At 35.4% G+C, this 18,023-nt stretch overlaps 2 protein-coding genes and 1 long non-coding RNA gene across 4 annotated transcripts; 1 reads left to right on the forward strand and 2 right to left on the reverse strand.

The window, feature by feature from the left end:
- Nucleotides 1-501: 501 nt before the first annotated feature.
- si:dkey-96g2.1 lies at nt 502-6,386 on the reverse strand. 2 transcript variants are annotated; one of them, NM_001386246.1, is made up of 4 exons: nt 6,296-6,386; nt 5,878-5,990; nt 1,740-2,266; nt 502-773 (listed from the first exon to the last, which is right to left on the reverse strand). In NM_001386246.1, exons 1-4 carry the CDS (start codon nt 6,311-6,313, stop codon nt 760-762), a joined length of 672 nt encoding a protein of 223 aa, NP_001373175.1. In that variant the 5' UTR covers nt 6,314-6,386; the 3' UTR covers nt 502-759. The 2 variants fall into 2 exon arrangements, with proteins under 2 accessions (NP_001373175.1, NP_001373174.1); NM_001386245.1 differs by having other exon boundaries at nt 502-2,266.
- Nucleotides 6,387-9,169: 2,783 nt separating this feature from the next.
- LOC147833758 (uncharacterized) lies at nt 9,170-12,011 on the forward strand. Its single transcript, XR_015509962.1, has 6 exons — nt 9,170-9,302; nt 10,100-10,183; nt 10,304-10,358; nt 10,458-10,533; nt 10,608-10,784; nt 11,119-12,011. It is a non-coding gene; the product is annotated as an uncharacterized LOC147833758 (long non-coding RNA).
- LOC110437941 (uncharacterized) lies at nt 12,004-17,724 on the reverse strand. The gene is made up of 3 exons (XM_087284779.1): nt 17,372-17,724; nt 17,077-17,255; nt 12,004-13,110 (listed from the first exon to the last, which is right to left on the reverse strand). Exons 1-3 carry the CDS (start codon nt 17,372-17,374, stop codon nt 12,492-12,494), a joined length of 801 nt encoding a protein of 266 aa, XP_087140905.1. The 5' UTR covers nt 17,375-17,724; the 3' UTR covers nt 12,004-12,491.
- Nucleotides 17,725-18,023: the final 299 nt, after the last annotated feature.

Genomic DNA, 18,023 nt, shown 5'->3' on the forward strand with positions numbered 1-18,023 from the left:
GACTCGTAGCAAGTTATAAGAAATGCTCGACTGCAGTTGTTGCTTGGTGAGACAAATTTTTAGGTTTAGGAGCAATCACTTTTTACACGGAGCTGTGTAGTTTTGTAATATGTTTTCCTTCAATAATAAAAATCCTAATTTTAAAACTGCATGATGTGTTTACTTGTGTTATCTTTGACTAATTTAAATTTGTTTGATGATCTGAAGCATTAAAGTGTGACGAACATGCAAAAAATCAGTCAGGGGCAAAGATGTTTTCACACCACTGTATATGAATCTTAAAAACTATGTTGTTTTAATACAACAATAAGCAGATAAAATAAACATATACTATAATCATAATTCAAAATATAAATACTTAGAAATTTTAGAGAAAATAATTTTATTATTATTACTATGCATGTATTTATATATAAAAATGCATATTAATATAACTGAAATTATTCCGTGGTTTAAGTTATGATATTGTCACACTGTTCAAAGAAGACGTGGAGACCCAAATGCAAGCGACAATATTTATTAAACTAGGTGGGACACAGAACAAAGAGAAGCTGGCTGGCTGGAAGTAAGGTGTTCACAAGAAGAAGATGAAGGGGTAAATAGTTCTCCGTCTGCAGGGCGAACAATGTTCATCGGGGAGATCTCAATCTCCGTCAACAGAGCGAATCAACAGTTCATCGGGGAGAACTTCAATCTCCGTCAACAGAGCGAATCTAAAGTTCATCGGAGAAAACTTCAACCAGCGAACAACCAGCGAACTCAACGAGGAGAGCCTGACAAAGACACAGAGACAAGTGAGGATAACGAACTGACAAGGTGAGACAGGAACGCTGAACATTTATAGCCACAGTAATGCGCTACACCTGGAGCGCAATAATCAGCTGAGCGGTGCTAGGCGACCGATGACCATGATCATGTGACCGCCCAGCTGATGACATGAACACAACAACAACACTGACAGCCACGCGACTCTCACACAAACACAGAGACAAGCGCACACACACCGCAAACCCAAATAAACAATTCACACCACGCAGACACATCATAGAAGAGCAGATAGATCCACAACCGTGACAGATATAATCAAAGTGCTCAAATATAGCAGAAAGCAAAAGCGAGCTGTTGTAACGGAGGCCGGCCAGTAGGTGCTGTGGCGCCTGTTTACTGGCTTAAAAAACAGACCTATTAAGAAATTTATCCTACTCAGTGTGGGAAAAAGCTGAGTAAAATCTGAAGTTTTGTTGCACATTTTGTTATGACCCTTAACCTAACATCACTTGTTGCAAAACCTTAAGTTCTGTTTTGTAAAAGTTGGTTGAGTTTCAATAATTTAGCATTTTTTTCATATCTTCTAGTGTTACTTTAAGAGGAAATGCACAGAGAATATCAATCATATGATATTATCGCTTATCATAGGTCTGCAAAGTCTACATTATAAATACATACTTGCAATTAACACAAATTAATAAAATAAAATGATTTTATTAAGCACAGAAGGGGTGTTCAGGAATAATAATTCAATGAAGTGTGTGTTTGGTGAGATATTCTTATTTCATAGCCCATTGTGCTGTATAAAAGGTGTTTTGTGAAAGATACAATGTGAGCTGTGAATCAGTCATTAAGATGCTAGCCTTTAAGCAATGACAGAAGCATTTTCTGGAAATACAAACGCATTGATTTCCTTTTAGGCAGACAGAAAGAATCAACTATTTTTGTGTTTTTTTCCACACAGTTCTTACATTGCATCCCATTACTGCTGTCACACCGATAAAGAGGCACTTGGTCGTAAATCATTAGCAGATCTTTTGCCATGTCCTTCCTCCATGCGTCCTTCTGCCAGATCTTTCCAAAGACAAACACATTCATTGCATCTTTACGGATATTTTTCCAGTTTGCAAGGCCAGCCAAAATGTTGTCAGTGCTCTGAATGCACTTCGTCACACAAGGTGAGTTGTACGAGTAGAAAACTACACAGCTATTCGGATCTGCCTTTGCTAGAAGTTTATCCATGGGAGAATTACTGAGAGGATAGAGCAGAATATGCTCAGCATGCTCTTTGGGTTTTTGTGTAGGCCGTGCAGCAATGACATTTTGTGAATTTGTACAGAGAACACATGTCTGTCCATTAGTGAGAAGGTCTTTCACATGTGCTGCTTCTTCTGTGCTGAATACAGTCTGGATGTCAGATTGTTCATCTGTGCATAGAGCCTGTGGCACAACAATCGCTATTGCGTACTGAACATCAGGCTTGGTCTTTGGCTGGACACTGGAAAACATCAAACAGCATAAAATTATCATTATTTTCACGGCATTTTAATAATAGTGAGGTTCTATTATTAATGCATCAACTAATTTGAACAATGAGCAATGCCTTTCTTAATGCGTTTATTGGGATTTGTTCAAATTAATTTATGTTAGTACAGGTAAATAATGTTGTAGTAATGCTGGATATTGGTCTTGTTATCAGGAGGAAGGAGACGGAGAACCGACGAATCTTTAGATTTCTAATTTATTGATTTTCTAAACAAAAACAACATAACTGTCCAGGGGTCCGTTCTTTGTACGTGGATTACTCAGTTAGCTGGATTTGGATGTTGACGATTTGACATGATCCAGGATCGTTTCGTTCTTCAAAGCTGATCCGAGAGTTGTTGTCATAGCAACAGTTCTGCTAGGTCAAACCTGATCAGGAGCAGGTTCAATTCATATAAACAGGATTAGATCGGGTCAGTTCAAGCAAACATAATACAGAAAGTATGTACCGAATTCTGATATTTCTTACAGTAGTAGTTATATACACTTGGGAAAATGGTACATATTTTTTAACTATATATATATAAAGTTATAGTCATTAATAAAATAAATAAAGTTTTACATATTAATAAAACTTATGCAATCTGCACCCCCGAAATGAAAGTACAAAGACTACCATCTGGTGCAAAGAGAAAACTTATTGATATGAACTTTTTAGATCACTTAAGTACAAATTGTGTATAATAGAAATGCACAATATGTGACTTTTTTTTTAAAGCAATAATACATTTATGCAGTCATAAACATATTTTGATAGTTAATATGCAGTGATTTGATGCTTCACAAAAGTTGCAGACACCTTTACCAATATGAAAACGCTTTTTTTTTAAACAACCAGTTATTCTTTACACCGATTAAAAAACGACTACTATAAAAAAGAAAATATTTTCTAAATGTGGAACTAAATATATTGATTTGCATTGAAATACATGATAAATACTCTTGACACATGAAAGTGTAAAGCCTGCAGCTCACAACACATGTGGAAGGTTATTGCGTGTCATATTAAACAAGTCGTGTACTGCTAATTTGATGTAATTTTGCTCACATGGATAATTGAATATTAATCAGATGATGTCATTACGCTGCTGTGCCGTCAGCCAATCGTTGCATTGCTGATCATGATTTCGAGAATCGATAGATCTGTCCTTCACAACACATGCAGCGATCTCAGATCAGTTTATCCAGACATTCTAATCTGATTCGCGAACTCGTTTGAAGAACCAAATTAGCGAGAGATCAGTTATCAAGATTAAAAGATCCGGGATCTGCCAAATAATCTTAGATCATTTAAGCGAGGTACGAAGAACGGACCCCAGGGGTCCGTTCTTCGTACGTGGATTACTCAGTTAGCTGGATTTGGATATTGACGATTTGACACGATCCAGGATCGTTTCGTTCTTCAAAGCTGATCCGAGAGTTGTTGTCATGGCAACAGATCTGCTAGGTCAAACCTGATTGGGAGCAGGTTCAAATCATATAAACAGGATTAGATCGGCTCAGTTCAAGCAAAGATAATACAGAAAGTATGTACCGAGTTCTGATATTTTCTTACAGTAAAAGTTATATACACTTGGGAAAATAGTAGTTTTTAACTATATATATAAAGTTATAGTCATTAATAAAATAAATAAAGTTTTACATATTAATAAAACGTATGCAATCTGCACCCTCGAAATGAAAGTGCAAAGACTGCCATCTGGTGGTGCAAAGAGAAAACTTATTGATTTGAACTTTTTAGATCGCTTTAGTACAAATTGTGTATAATAGAAATGCAAAATATGTGACTTTTTAAAAGCAATAATACATTTATGCAATCATAAACATGTTTTGATAGTTAATATGACGGTGATTTGATGCTTCACAAAAGTTGCAGACGCCTTTACCAATATGAAAATGCTTTTGTAAACAACCAGTTATTCTTTACACCGATTAAAAAGCCTTCTATAATAAAGAAAATCTTTTCTAAATGTGGAACTAAATATATTGATTTGCTTTGAAATACATGATGAATACTATTGACACATGAAAGTGTAAAGCTTGCAGCTCATAACAAATGTGGAAGGTTATTGCGTGTCATATTCAACAAGCCGTTTACTGCTAATTTGACGTAATTTTGCTCACATGGATAATTGAATATTAATCAGATGATGTCATTATGCTGCTGTGCCGTCAGCCAATCGTTGCATTGCTGATCATGATTTCGAGGATCGATAGATCTGTAATTCATAACACACGCAGCGATCTCAGATCAGTTTATCAGACATTCTAATCTGATTCGCGAACTTGTTTGAAGAACCAAATTATAATTTGCTATAGCGAGAGATCAGTTATCAAGATAAACATATCCAGGATCTGCCAAAACATTTTAGATAATTTAAGTGAGCTACGAAGAACAGACCCCAGGGTTCCCTTCTTCGTAAGTGGATTACTCAGTTAGCTGGATTTGGTTATTTACGATTTGACATGATCCAGGATTGTTTCGTTCTTCGGGAGCAGGTTCAATTCATATAAACAGGATTAGATCGGCTCGGCTCAAGATAATACAGAAAGTATGTACCAAATTCTGATATTTTCTTACAGTAGTAGTTATATACACTTGGGAAAATAATAAATATTTTTTAACTGTTTATATGAAGTTATAGTTAATAATAAAATAAATAAAGTTATAGATATATTAATAAAACTTATGCAATCTGCACCCTCGAAATGAAAGTACAAAGACTGTCACCTGGTGGTGCAAAGAGAAAACTTATTGATATGAACTTTTTAGATCGCTTTAGTACAAATTGTGTATGATTATAGAAATGCAGAATATGTGACTTTTTCTAAAAGCAATAATACATTTATGCACTCATAAACATGTTTTGACAGTTAATATGATGGTGATTTGATGCTTCACAAAAGTTGCAGACGCCTTTACCAATATCAAAATGCTTTTTTAAACATCCAGTTATTCTTTACACCGATAAAAAAACGGCTACTATAACAATGAAAATATATTCGAAATGTAGAATTAAATACATTGATATGCATTGAAATACATGATGAATACTCTTGACACAAGAAAGTGTAAAGCCTGCAGCTCACAACAATTGTTGGACCCCCAGGGGTCCATTCTTCGTACCTCACTTAAATGATCTAAGATGATTTGGCAGATTCTGGATCTTTTCATCTCGATAACTGATCTCTCGGTAATTTGGTTTTTCAAACAAGTTTGCGAATCAGATTAGAATGTCTGGATAAACTGATCTGAGATCGCTGCGTGATCTCTGCAAAATTCTGTATATATTTTCAGTATTAGCTTTGCTTGAACTGACCTGATCTAATCCTGTTTATATGAATTGAACCTGCTCCCAATCAGGTTTGAGCTATCAGAACTGTTGCCAGAACTGTTGGAAACCAGAGCACAACACTTTTTTTACATTGGTGAAATAAGCATATTATACCTAAACTATTTATTTATTTACTTTTTGGTATTTATAAACTCAATAGTTTGCATAAGCATTTTGTTATTTGAATGAATTCGACTCTAAACTATGAAAAATTAAGAAGTTGACTTACTTCTCATCAAAATATTGGATCATTTTAGCAAGGGCAGCAGGGTTCACATCACCCCGAGCATGTTGAACACACAAATGAAGCAGGAAGATGATGAAGAGACCCTTTAGTGATGCCTAAAATCAGTAAAAACATCAGTCAGACACTAAACTTTAACTAATAATGTGTACATAATCATCTGATAAATCGGATCGGGACTTGTGGAGCTGCAAATCGATGGATTTGCTCTTCAGTGTTTGGAATTTCAGCAGTGAATATTAAACCAAATTAAACTGAACTTCAACTCTGAAAACTTTACTAGAACTTCTATATTAAGCTGCTTTGACACAATCTACATTGTAAACATGCTATATAAATAAGCATGGATTAAATTGAATTGAATAAACATGAGTGTTTTAAAACAAAAAAAAAGTGTACTCACTGGATTGAAATTTGCCATTACAGCCTGATCTTTAAAGAAGAAGCTTTGATTTACAGAGATGAAGCGCTGTTGTTTCTCTTCTGATAGTTCTGATGATTAGCAGGAAATAAAGCGTTTATAAATACCTGGATGTAAGTTTATCATTTACTAATACGATTAGTATTTAACTACAGTAGAGTGAGAGGAATTTTGTGCCTCTCTATTTTGTTTGAGAGTCTGTGAACTTCCGTATCTTCCGTATTCCTTTTTAGAAACACCATGCAGATTATTCACATGTGTATATAATTATTACTTATAAACATTTGGTTAGTTGTGGATCTTAAATGAGCATTTTCACTTACATTTCCTTATCATACTGTCCAGAATGTGACATTGAGATTATCATTAACCTAGAGCTCTCTATTTACCTTCATTTTCATTTAAATGTATACAATACAGTAAGTGTTCTCCTCTTTAACCTTGATACAACCTGATAAAAGCAGCGCCAAGGCTAATTCACATGGATTGAAGGTGTCATTGAACATTTTCAGTGTCCACAAAGATTTCATTGTGAGGACAGTTTGCTATCATGGTGTCACATTTTATAAATGGTAAATATGAGTTGCCTTAAGGTAAATCAGTAACGCAGATACTGTACATGATGTTTTAAATGTTTCAAGAAAGGTGCTATAGTGAATTTTATTAAACTTATTTGACTTTTTAACAAATAGTGTAAGAAAACAGGAGAATGATGCATTATAGACATCCCAGTGGAGGTTGTGACGACTTGAATGAGCTTTGTACTCAATTCTTTACATTTTAAAAACGTCCCAGCAAGCTACGCCTTTTTGCAGTTTTTTGTTGTCGCAAATCCACTAGAGGGCGCTGTGTACGCTTTTTTTTTAATCTCAAATTCTGCCATTCGCTTCTGCTGTTTTCGTGTAAACCCACAAAAGGCCGCTGTGTATGCTTTTTCATATCTCAAATTTTGCCATTCACGCCTCCTGTTCTTGCGTAAACCCACCAGAGGCTGCTGTCCTTATCAATCCTCTGCAATCTAAGGATGGGATGGTCCCAATATTTCCTCTTTCTTTTTCTTTTGTTAAGCAACGGATTAATTATTACGCATAGGACTTGGTGTATAAGGTTTGTGTGCATCATGGGCGTTGCTAGGCCTATCTTAGAGGGTCTGTAGCCCTCTTTATTTCTACTCAGCCCCCCTTAAACTTTTGCGATTAGCTCATAAACTGTACACTAAATTATCACCTCAGTCCCCTTCACATTTGATATGAAAACAGTGGTAGAACTCGGCTCTTCTCCATCTTTTGTTTTTCATTTGATCAGCAAACCACAGCCATGGAGAGTGAGAGAACGAGGTGTGTGTTTATTGATACATTGTTTCAATATCTGCTTATTTGCAGTTCTTTGATATAGATAACCTTGTATCATCTGTATCCCAATTTCAAAGAGGAGCAGTTGGGTTTCCTCGACGTTCACCTCACCAGCATGGCTGTTTCCTCCAGTAAAAACTCTTAACGAACATTTCGCTATTTTTATTTCAAAATGAACTACCAATATAAAACACTTTCCAGTTTGTGTGGCTATAACTATAGCATACAGTCTTGCACAGAAAGGATTAAACACAGTGACAGAAGCACTTAGAGAATGTACTCGTTATAACTGTCACTGAGTCACTGACAGAGATAGAAACATCAAGTGTTGTCTAGTATTAAAAAATACTTCTTATTTATTATTATCATTAGATCATGAAATATGTGAATTAGCCTGTTAGTTTAAATATATATATATATATATATATATATATATATATATATATATATATATATATATATATATATATATATATATATATATATATGCGTCATTTAATTAGAAAAGTGGCAGTTTATTTATTTAATACATCATGTAAACAAAAAATGCACTTGAATATAGAGAGATAGAAGATTTTTACTACAGTAAACAGGTGGGCAGGTGGATTAAGCCTCTTTGGTCTCTTGTGCTCTCTTGTGTCTGTCTTTGTAATACAGTGGAATACTAGTACACTCTCAGAAAAAAAGGTACAATGAGGGTACAATTTTGTTCCTAGAGGGAACAAAATATAAAATTGTACCTTTAAAGGTCCCATATTGGTCTTTAGGGTACAATTTTGTACCCAAATGGGCTATAAAGGTACAAATGTCCAGATTTAGGTTTGAAAGGTACATTTTTGTACCTTTTATAGCACATTTGGATACAAAATTGTACCGTAAAGGACCAATTTGGCACCTTTAAAGGTACAATTATATATTTTGTTTCCCTATAGGAACAAAATTGTACCCTCAGCTCATGATAAGATCAAGACACTATATAAGACTAATTTAAATGTATTAATACTAAACATTAATACTAAAATACATCATTAAAAAATATAATAAATAAATAAATTGAATTAAATATTTTAATAATAAAAATTTTTTTCATGTATTTAAATTACATTTTTTCTCAAAATGTTAATAATTAAATTTATAATTGAATGTAATTTTAATCATTAAAAACGTAAATACTGGTCTTTGCTTACTGTTTAAGACCCTATAGTATATGTGATGTAGAATAAGAAGTAAGAACCATGCAGTGACAGCATCTTCATACAGGTGGTGATGTTGCTGTCTCTTTAAGAATTTGGCTTGTTGAGACGTTATAGTAGTGTTTGTTACTGAGGCGGTCGGTAGAGTATGCTGGCTGTTTACACAGAACTTCGCACGCTTTTCAAAGAAAAGTCTATTTTGGAGTCCACACTTTTCAGGTAAGAATGTATTAAAGATATATTTTCAGTGTCATTTTTACATGTGAAGCCGTGTTCTGTTAATTTTGTCTGACTCTCGGGTCTCGGCTTTCCCCGCTTTAAGTGCTCCGGACTGCCTGGTGTATGTTGGCCTGTAGGATGGAGTTTGCTAAGATTTCTGCAGCTTATTAAAGAAGTTACTACAATGTGATATCGAAGTCACCGAGGGATATAACGTTATAGACGGTGAGTACTATATGCGTTTAGTTTTCTCGGTGTAAAAGTTCCCTTTATCGCCTACGTTACGTATTCGCGCCTTATATCTTACGTTACGTTACTGCTTTATTAATAAGTGTTGCCACGGCGGAATAAATCGCAACCCAGATAGCAAAATACATTCGGGCCAGTTGCGGCTAAATTCTCGCCTGCCCGAGTCCGTCTGCTGTAACGTTACTCGGGCCAGATGCGGCGGAAGAAGCGAGCTAACGCTGCCGTATCCGTGCACCGGAATCGGGCCGTGAGTAATGTGCGGTGTGGCCCGGAGCTCGCGCGACTAAAGTCTTCATATACCTTGATATAAAACCTTTTGTTTTTAATACTGGAAATTTGTAATTATCGATAATGTTTTATATTTTGAGGCAATTTTCTAGCCACGGTTGACCGCTGAAATGTAATTTTAGACGGTTATATAAGTTACAAACACGTTACAAACGTGGCGTGTGTATGCTACATATCTTCGTTTCAGTGTCTAAGTTACATTAATGTTGAGGAGTGTCCACAAACTCTCATATCCAGAATTGTTGGTGCTTTACTATTGTTTAACGTTATACTTATGTTAATGTAGAATTATTAACATACCACAATGTATAAATCGACGTTTTAAGTTATACTTTGTTCTTTAGTGTAATAATTTGTCTCATCTGTTATGAAACTGGTACCTTGAGCTAATTTACCTATTTTATTAACATCTCAAAATAAATAAATAGTTATTGCTTTATCTTATTGCTTTTCAGAAGTTTTTGAAGTTTCCAATTGTCTTTCAGGACAAGATTGAACAACAGAATGCAGCCTAACAGCATCAGACCAATGAAGGGATGTCATATGAAAGCATGGCTCAGTTACAAGATGTAAGTATGTCTCATTATCTATTCCATGGTTTTAATGGCTTACATACTGTTTTAAATTTGTAGGTTTTTACTTACAAACAACAATAAATGTACACCCACATGTTTAAAATTATTTTCTAGGTTTTCATCGAAAGATGAGAGATCAACTGAAGAATGCTATGGTCCTGACTCTAAGGTACTCTTTCTAAACTTTCTCCACTTGATTAATATTATTAAATTCTAGCTTTGTATGGATTCCTTCATATTTGTTTGTATGCCACATCTTATGTTCCAGGAATTGATTTTACAGCAGCACTTCTCATGTTGCCAGCCTTGTTAAGCGAGACACTTCAACATTTCGTTGTGCTCAGGTGCGTATGTTGTTTTTTGTTTAGTATATGCTGTAATAAATGCATTTTATAATGCTTGATATTCTTTATATTAGGATGACGCAGTGGGTAGTGCTGTCACCTTACAGCAAGAAGGTCGCTGGTTCGAGCCTCGGCTGGGTCAGTTGGCATTTGTGTGAGGAGTTTGCATATTCTTCCAGTGTTCGTGAGGGTTTCCTCCAAGTGCTCCGGTTTCCCCACAAGTATAAAGACATGCGCTATAGCTGAATTTGGTAAGCTTATTTGTCTGTAGTGTATAAATGTGTGGTGAATAAGTGTGTCTGGATGTTTCGTAATACTGGGTTGCAGCTAGAAGGGCATCTGCTGCATAAAACATGCTGGATAAGTTGGTGGTTCATTCCACTGTGGCGACCCCAGATTAATAAAGGGACTAAGCCGAAAAGAAATTGAATGAATGAATGAAATTTATATTAGTCTTTTAATCTGTGATACGTTTTTTTTTTTATCAGTGAATATTAATTATTTTACTTTCTATGCATGTTGATTTTCTCTTCATCAGTGATAGAGTGACTGATATTAATGTAATTATTGCTTTGTCATTTACAGTGAATCATCTTCACCACATCCAACAGTTCAAGTACAGGATGAGGCCACCGACTGGACAACTGTGTTAACAAGACGAGTCACGGCAGTCTTCAGAGTTGATGGGATTGCGATTGGCCGGGCTAATGATGTGGACGAATATACATTTTTGACATATCCATCTTACTAGAAGAACACCTTGATGTTTCTGCAGTGGAATGTTTTGAATGAACGGTGGACAGTGACAAGCCTCGATCTACTCCAGTTACCAGAGTGATCAACCTTGTTTTTTGTTTCTCTACATGCTCTGGGGATAATCACAATCATCAAGTTAATCCAGCACACTGCTATCATTCATGCATAAAGCAAATTTTTAAATAATTTGTGGTCCTAATGACTTTCAAAGAACATTTTCCAGATATGAGTGCTTTACATGTCATGTTTATCAAAAGCATAAACACATATTGTGTTACAACAAATTACAACTCCACTTCAGGATGATGAGGAGTAATCTACTGATGTTGAGGAAGAGGCTACTGATGTATTCCGTTTTCTGCACTGTTGAAGCAATTTATAGAGAAAGTTTGCCTTCATTCTGAAATTCAGAGAAAATGTTGATGACAAATTATTTATTATGACTGAGTATTCTGACTAAAGACAAACACTTTGGACTTTATAAAGTGCATTACTTGATGTAGCCTGTGTAATGTGCTTATAAATCTTAAACAGTATTCTTGTGATCTTTGTGTTAAGTGTAGATTATTTAGTTTTTATTTGTTTTCTAAATTGTTCTTTTTACTGTTTTACATGTCTGCTTTATACTTGCTGTGTAATTTTATTTCTTTACACATTCAGTTGTGAGTTGTAATGAAATATTTCTACATTAATAAATAAAAATGGACATCTGTGAACCAAAATATTTTATTTAATTATTTGTGCATGCAGTCACCAAAGGATCAAAATGCCTGGGTCAGTACCCTGAAAATACTATATAATAAAAAAAGGTACATTTTTGTACCTTCAGTGTCTAGGGTACAAAATTGTCCCTTAAAGGGTACAAATGTAGAAGGTACAATTTTGTACCTTTAAAATGAGGTACAAATTTGTACCCTTAAGGGTACCACCCCAGTGACGGGCCATTTGTACCCTAAAAGGTACAATTTTGTACCTTTTTTTCTGAGAGTGTATGCAACCCATATTAAACAAACATACAAACATTTTGAAGAGTATTACTATTAAATTACTACTTATAAATGTAATATTAGGCTGCGTGTGTGTGTGTGTGTGAATTTTTTTAGGAGAAAAAAAATGAGGAGCTGAGCCCCCCTAAAATGAAAATCCTCAGATATTTATACAAAAAGAAAAGCTACATTTCAGGCTTCAGTGTACAAAAACCTTTACAGTTCATTTTTTTTCATATTTGAAGGCAGACAGCGTGAGTCAATGGCAGTGTCTCCTTCCCCTTTACAAGCAATGCACTCATTCGCACTCTCGCAGCGGTACAGAGGAACAATAGCTGCAATCTTTCTGAACTCACTCTGAAGATCTTTTCCAGTGTCAAACTTCCAGAAATTCTTGAAAACAAAAGCTTTAATCCCACCATGTTCCTTCCACTTCATCAGGCCCCCTAGAATATTGTGTTTGCTATCTGGATTCAGACATGTGTCCACACACGGGGACTCAAACGTGTAGAAAACCGAGCAGCCATCTTTTCTTTTATTCAGAAGTTTGGTCATTGGAGAGTTCCCCACAGGATTGAGCAGGAGAGACTCTGAATGCCTGTTGTATTGCTTATTTTTAGTGATCACAACTTTCCTAGTTCCTGCGGCGATGAGCTCTGCACCCTGGTAAAGTGCATTTGTTTCATCAGTAATATTGTTTTTAACAATTGCTGGTGTCTCCTGAGTCAGAAAGTTGTTCTGGTCAAGATCGAAGTCTGGTTGACACTGTTCCACTGGTACATTGATGGCTGTAGCATACTGACGGACATGGCCATCTGGATCCACCCTCTTATAGCTGTTAAAATGAGTGATTTTTATTGATTATTCACAGTTACTTTTAACTTCTCAACTTCTTCATTGTTGCTCACTTAACCATTGTTAATTCTTCAACTACGGGCACTTTTATGTCCTTTGATCATATATCCAAAAATATATATAATTTTGTTTAAATTCCTCTGCCTTTGTCAAACTAACAATAAATCCTACTTTTATTAAATAAAATTACCAGCTTTCTATTATATAATTTTCATATTAATCAAGCTCCTTTTAGGTGTCGAAATAACTGTTTTCACCTTGTCGCACACCCAGAGTTTTAAACTTCAACAATGAAAATAACACTTTAAAATAGAATTTATCTAGTATCTATTAATGTATCTTAATTAAGCACTGGTGAAATAAATTAAATACTGAATATGTAAAATAAATTAAATATTAAATAATAATAATTAAATATGAATAGTGCCATCTGAACATGTTCAAAATGGAGGGAATTTAAATTTTCATCAACAACACTTGAAAAAAATCAAGGTAAATATTGCTTGATAAGGAAAAACATTTATTCTACGTCATTTCCAAACATGTTGTACCTTCAAAGATGTTTTTAAAAACCAAACAAAATTAAGGTAAATAGGAGTGTTTTGTTTATATGACAGGCTAGTATCACTTCAAAGCCAATTAGTGAAGCTATTTTTCATTTTTTCACAATAAACTGTAGAAATGTCCTTTCCACCACTGTCATTTCCATCACTACACACATTTTTTTTTTTAAATATTTAAAAAGTTCTCATCACACATTAAAAGTGTATTCACAATGTATGAGTTCAGCTCTATTAATATACAAATTCAGTTGATTTATTTTTTAATAAGCTCTAAAACAAATTAATATTAAGTTTTAGGGCTCTATTTTAATTGTCCATGCACAAAGTGCAAGGCACTGTCACCGACTCGGTCCCAGTCATTCCCCTCGCTGGCCAGCAGAGGCCACCATCCCCGGACTTCTAAGCATTACATCATACACCTAAATTGATTGTGCACACACCTGAACTGAATCCCGGTAACGACCCATTCTCCCTATATAAGCCACACTCAAACACCAGTTTATTGCGAAGTCTTGTTCAGCCATGGCCAACATTTCTGAGCGTTATTCCCTGCCTGATCTTCTGTGCATTACCTAGTGGTGGGCAAAGCGAGGCTTTGTGAAACACTGAAACAGTCGAAGCAAATGTGTCGGAGCTTCGAAACGTTTCGAAACCCCACTCTACAGTGATATCTAGTGGTCATTTTTTATGTATTGCACTGAAACAGCTTCAGCAAAGAACAGTTGAACAAATTGAGGCATTAAACCCAACTTTGAATGTTTGATCCTTCAAGTAACAGTACAGTGGTTAAGGAGTCAGACTTCCATGCGGGGTTAGTAGGTTTCGAAGCCAGGCTGTCGCAGTTGTTTTGAAATGCTTTAATACCAATTGGTAATGCTTTGCTCTTGTATCGTTTTGTTTCAACATTGGTCTGATATCCGAATGAACAATTTGTGAATAAATATGTCGTTTTTGTCTTAAAACATGGTTGTTGCTAGATCAAAAACGGTGGCCTGAAGTTATCAAGAATTATTTATATTATTCATTAAGTTTCCCATTTATTGTATTTTATTAATGTCTACCCAAACCCTAAACCCAACCATACTGTAAAAATATTTATTATTGTTTTACAGTGTTACAAAAATGATGTTAAATTGATGGCGTAACTGCAGCTGTATCTAGGCTACACAAAACAGAAACATGATTAAAATACATAAAACCATGATTTCAGAGTATTTGTACAAGTCGGGATTCGAACCCAAAACATCATGCAAAGCATAAAATCAATTGGCAAACACATAGTCCTCTAAGCCATACGAGTCAGAGATTATTTGATGACCTTGGCAATCAAATGAGGATTCGCCAGGTCTCGAAACGTTTCTAAGCTGATCGATGCTTTGAATCGCTTTAGTCACGTGACTAGGTGTTTCGAAACACTTTAGTCACGTGACTTGGGTGCTTCGGATCATGCTTCGGTGCAGTGTTTCGAAACACTTGCGCTTCGGGATCTCGACACTGTGTCGAAACATCAGTTTCACGTCAGCCATCCCTAGCATTACCCCGGACTGTTTCTGACTCTGAGTTGCCTTCTGCCTGCCCTTGACCCACGCTTGTTACACGGACTCTGAACCTCGCTGCCTGCCCTCGACACACGCTTGTTATGCGGCCTCTGAACCACGCCGCCTTCTACTGATCTATGCCTGAGATATCACCCTGTGTCTGTCAGCCGCCAGCCCCACGACCAATCCTGATTGCTGTTGATGTGAGTTCGCACTTTAGTGCGTGTTGTATGTGTGTGATTGAACTGTCTATTAAATACTGCAAAATGGATCCCTCCGTGTCAGTCTCCTCGTTACAGGCACAAACGCTTTCAGGGCGTCTCAGAATCCACTTTTGCTAATACAAGGACAGAAAAATCCGCTTTGCGCCATGGTGCATGGTCTAAAAGGATTGAGCTTATTTTCTTAATGAGTTATAGGTGTGTTTTGAGAATAAACCAATCAGAGTCTCATCTCCAATTCCCTTTAAAAGCCAGTTGCGTTACGCCATGGCACATTTGCTATTTACGTGACGTAAAGTGTAAGTGGAAAAACTGAACATTTTACTAGCAAGAAAACAGTTAAACAGAGCATCTACAGCTTAAGAATGAGAGGTAAGCCTCCATTATCTACTTTCGCTCTTGGATAGGGAAACCTTTACGCACAGACATCAATTAGCCTATAAATTATTAATTTCATTTGTTAAGCGCAAATATTTGTTTTAAAACTATTTCTAAATTCAGTTCTAATTTCCAGCAAACGAATAAATGAACAATAATAACAGAGCATGGTCAAAATACTAAGTTATATCCTAAAACGCATGCTGTGCCCCATATTGTCTAAAACCTGACAGGTGGACAAATCTAAGCTTGTTTTTAATAAAACAAATATAATATATAATACTGCTAATAATAATAACATTATACAAAAGTAAATTGATTGAACTGAAAAAGTCTCCCGAGATGAAGGCATGAAAGTATGTTTTTTTTTTTTTTTTTTTTAATGTATAGGCTAGAAAATAATGTTATGTACAAATTTTAATCCTTTATATATATATATATATATATATATATATATATATATATATATATATATATATATATATATATATATATATATATATATACTCAATATTTTAATTACTTTCCAAATGTAAAGATTTGCGTATTGCTCTACGTATTGTGTATTAAGCAGTGTGTAAGCGAGGCGCACAACTATAACACGATTTGCGCTGGACCAGCTTTGTACTGGTCTAAAGAACAGACTATTATAGTTTCTCAAAATAGCAACGCGCCAAAATACGCCTGCTTTTTTAGATCAGAACGCCACACATATGAGCGCAAATGCATTTGCTATTTAAACAGCGTGGTGCAAAACGTCAAAATGACCCTTGCGCTGAGCTGAAACTAGCAAAAAACAACTGCGTCGCGCCTTGCCCCACATTGCAGCGGGTGTATGATAGGGCCCTTAGAGTGTGACAGGTGTACAATTCAGCATACAACTAATGTATTTCATTGACAAGTGTATAATTATTATATATATTGTAGAAAGATTGGTTAAACTAGATACAAAAATGACCTTAGACAATGTTTGACTGCTATAATTGATTTCATTTTGACGTAAGCTGTATATTGAGATGTGCTGGAATTGACATTTGTTCAGTTCACGATGGAAAAAATGTTCCTCTTCTTAACTAAGTTTGTCCTCTTACAGATCTTAAAACTACACAAATAGTTTAAACTTATGAGGCTGTTACGTTAATTTTGAACAAGTTTTTTTTACTCAACTTCACAAGGCTAAAAGTGCCCGTAGTTGAAGAATGGCTGCTGTCTTTAACTTTTAATGAAAACTTCTTTTAATACTTACTTCTGCTCAAAGAAGTTGATAATGCGAGCGAGAGTGTTGATGTCCACGGATTTAACACTTTGTCCTTTAACACTTTCTTCTTCAGCACTTTCATCTTTCATTCCTTCTTCTTCAACACTTTCTGTCCAGTTGGGAAGCAGAAAGAGCAGCAGGAGTCCATTCAGAAACAAAGTGAACTTCTAAAGTCACAAAACACACACAAATACATTCATTTATTAATATATAAACAAGGAGCATAGTCAAGAGCAATAATACATTTAAAAGTGACAGAAACCAAACTCTCGCTAACACTTACCATGATTGTTGCTGCTCTGTCTGTCTGTCTGTCTGAAGTGACTGAAAGGAGTGACAAGACTGAAAGATCTGACTGGGAGACCCTTTATAAAGGGCTACTGCAGGAAAGAGAAGATACTTAAATTGCAACCAAACCTGAAAATCCATCATTTTTCACAGATGACATGTCCACACGGGCTACAGGATTTCAGGTGAAACAGTAGAATGAAGTTGTGACATATGCGAGGCATAGATTTCCTATTTCCTCCTATTGCATAAGCGTCGACTAAACTATGGGGAAAATGCATCTCTGTACATGACATGTTGTGAAATTAACAAATTAGTTCAGTGCAGTTCAGTGAAACAAGACTGTACAACAGAGAACAAGACTGTTCAACTGAAAATATTCAACGACTTCCTGCCTGCTCTACACTTTGACCTTATGAGACAAATGGTCCATCTATGTTAATTATAATAATAATTCTAAACTGAAATTGTAATATTATTGGTAATATTAATAATTTTAAAAATCCTGGTTGCCTTAAATTTTTAAGCTGAATCAAGGTAACCTAATGATTCCATTAAACTCAAATTAAGTTAAACTGACTTAACTTTCCTGTAGTGTTCAGGTCAAACCTGACCGATTTACAACTTAAATCACTCATAAATACTGT

This window comes from Danio rerio, chromosome 15 (genome assembly GCF_052040795.2).
Source record: "Danio rerio strain M-AB ecotype USA chromosome 15, GRCz13ab, whole genome shotgun sequence".
Classification (NCBI taxonomy): domain Eukaryota; kingdom Metazoa; phylum Chordata; class Actinopteri; order Cypriniformes; family Danionidae; genus Danio; species Danio rerio.